The following is a 2,730-nucleotide window of genomic DNA, read 5'->3' on the forward strand; positions in this document are numbered from 1 at the left end:
TCTGCCCACTGCTCCACTCGGCCGTCTCTCTGCCCACTGCTCCACTCGGCCGTCTAAAAATTATGCTCCAGGTGAGGCCCGAACTAACCTAACCTAACCTAACCTAACCTAACCTAACCTAACCTAACCTAACCTAACCTAACCTAACCTAACCTAACCTAACCTAACCTAACCTAACCTAACCTAACCTAACCTAACCTAACCTAACCTTTTTTTTTTTTTTTTTTACGTGGGGAATCCTCATGGATACCAACACACCCGGGGAGGTGCAATGGTTATGTCGGACTCTTACCGACTAAACCCCACGGTGTTCAAACACTTCGCCTGGTGACTGGGTTACGGGAACGCTTTCGCACACGACCGCGACCCAGCCAGCGGCGTCCGCTAAAGCGGACCCTTCTCCGGGGGCATTTCGTGCCCCCTCATTCGCCAAAGGCGCACTTTGAACACAGAGTGCGCCTTCCAGCACGAGGACCTATCTCCCACGGGCGGTAAATGTCCCCGCATCTATCGCCCGGAGGTCCTCCTTATGGAGGCAGGCGGCGGTCTTGTGCAAGCCGCCTGCGCCCGACTCTCCTGCGGCGGATCGGCTGGGAGTCCACGGCATCCTCTCTCAGCCGCTCCGCAGCCTCCTTCTGCGTCATCACGTCTTCGCAGAACGAGACTATCGCATCCCAAGACAACTCACTGCCGGCCATGGCCCTGACCACAGCCGGCAGGGAGAGGTCTGGTCCCACTACCGCCGCCAGAGTCTCCACGACCCAAAGCCACGACCCAGGCCCGGCCGGGAATGCCGTCGGGTCCCGGAGCAGTGTTTTTGGCTCGAAGCCGCAGCAGCGCCGCCCTCAGTTCTCCCTCGGTGACTTCGGGCGCGCCCGTAAAAGACGCGTCCGCAGCACCGATGGGTGGCGCCATACACGGTGGCTCTAAGCCATCCCTCCTGGGGAACAGAGTCCCCACCACTAACTCCAGTTGCTGAGGCTGAAGAGATTCAGTTAGCGGTGGGGCCCTGGGGCGAAGCTTACGCCTAACCATTTTGTATGGCCGGCCCCAGGGATCGGCGTCGAGGCTAGCCAGCATCTCCTCCTCCGCCAGATTCTTGGCTGTTGCCACTGCCACCTTCAAGGTCCCGACGGCTTCCCGGTAATTGCCGTACAGGCGCTGCTCCGCGTCTGCGTTCCGCTGACGCCGTCGTCTGCACCGGGTGTACTGGCGTCTCGCAGCCACGCAAGATTTGCGCAACTGCGCTATTTCGCTGGACCACCAGTACACTGCACCCCTCGGGGGCTGAGGACCGATCCGTGGCATGGCCGCGTCGCAAACTTGCAACATGGCCTGGCCGAGGCACTCGGCTTCCTCCTCACGTCACGTGCCCGGGGACAGCCCATCGAGGGCTGTCCCCGGGCACGGGTCGGCTCACTATTCGGGTAGCCGCCGGGATGGAGGAAACCTCGAACCGAATGTAGCGGTGATCCGAGAGGTTTTGGGCAGAAAATGGTAAGGGCCTACCGAACGGTCTCCTTGAACGCCGTTCTGCTCCTGGCGGGGATACTTCCCCTCGATCTCAGAGTTTGGGAAGCAGCCTCTCTGTATGAAGTGAGAAGGGGTGTTACTCTGCCGGAGCTGGGGGACAGGGAGGTAGAAAGAAGTGCCAAGTATGCCACACTACCACATCCGGCAACAAATAGAGACTACAAATTCACAAGCCTCACGGATCAGGAAGAAGTAAACAGGCACAACGATCAAGCAGTGAGAATCTATACAGATGGTAGCAAAATTGAGGGCAAGGTTGGCGCAGCAATATCCATATGGAATGATGTGTCTGAAACCAAAGCCCTCAAGCTAAAGCTAGATTCTCACTGCACGGTCTATCAGGCTGAACTTCTAGCAGTAGAAAAAGCGACCACCCTGATCCTAGAGAGCCAAGAGCAGACGCTCGGTATCTACAGCGTCTCCAGATCATTCCTCGAGGCGGTGATTGGTGGACATTCCCTCCACCCCCTAGTGACCAAAATAAGAGGCAATTTAAATAATTGCCACTCCCAAAATAAAACTGTTTCGTTATTTTGGGTGAAAGCCCACGCAGGGTTGGAGGGTAATGAGAGGGCCGATAAACTGGCAAAAGAAGCAGCGCTCAACCTCAAGCGCAAACCTGACTATGACCAATGCCCGATTTCATTCGTCAAGCGTCAGCTTCGAATAAAAACAATGGAGGAATGGAATCTGAGGTATAGATCCGGCGAGACAGCTGCAACGACGAAAGTGTTTTACCCAGACGCCATCGAAGCATACCGGGAAATCCGAAAATTGGAGCATACGGCACTACAGACGCAAATTCTAACCGGACATGGTGGGTTCTCAAAATATCTGCACCGTTTTAAGTGTAGGACTTGAGGTTGTTGGACTTCTGAGTCTCGCACGTTATCGAGGAGACCGCACTCCTGGCCCTGTCGATGAGCTCGTCTTTTGTTTCCTGGATTTTTTGAATCCTTTTGAGTTTTGAATCCTCATGGATACCAACACACCCGGGGAGGTGCAATGGTTATGTCGGACTCTTACCGACTAAACCCACGGTGTTCAAACACTTCGCCTGGTGACTGGGTTACGGGAACGCTTTCGCACACGACCGCGACCCAGCCAGCGGCGTCCGCTCCGGCGGACCCTTCTCCGGGGGCAATTCGTGCCCCCTCATTCGCCAAAGGCGCACTTAGAACACAAAGTGCGCCTTCC

General features: G+C 56.1%; 1 protein-coding gene across 1 annotated transcript; it reads left to right on the forward strand.

The window, feature by feature from the left end:
* The first annotated feature begins 1,494 nt into the window (after positions 1 to 1,494).
* Positions 1,495 to 2,394, forward strand: LOC120634987. Its single transcript, XM_039905889.1, has one exon. It carries the CDS (start codon positions 1,495 to 1,497, stop codon positions 2,392 to 2,394), a length of 900 nt encoding a protein of 299 aa, XP_039761823.1.
* The last annotated feature ends 336 nt before the right edge of the window (positions 2,395 to 2,730 follow it).

This window comes from Pararge aegeria, chromosome 26 (genome assembly GCF_905163445.1).
Source record: "Pararge aegeria chromosome 26, ilParAegt1.1, whole genome shotgun sequence".
In the NCBI taxonomy this organism is placed as follows: Eukaryota; Metazoa; Arthropoda; class Insecta; order Lepidoptera; family Nymphalidae; genus Pararge; species Pararge aegeria.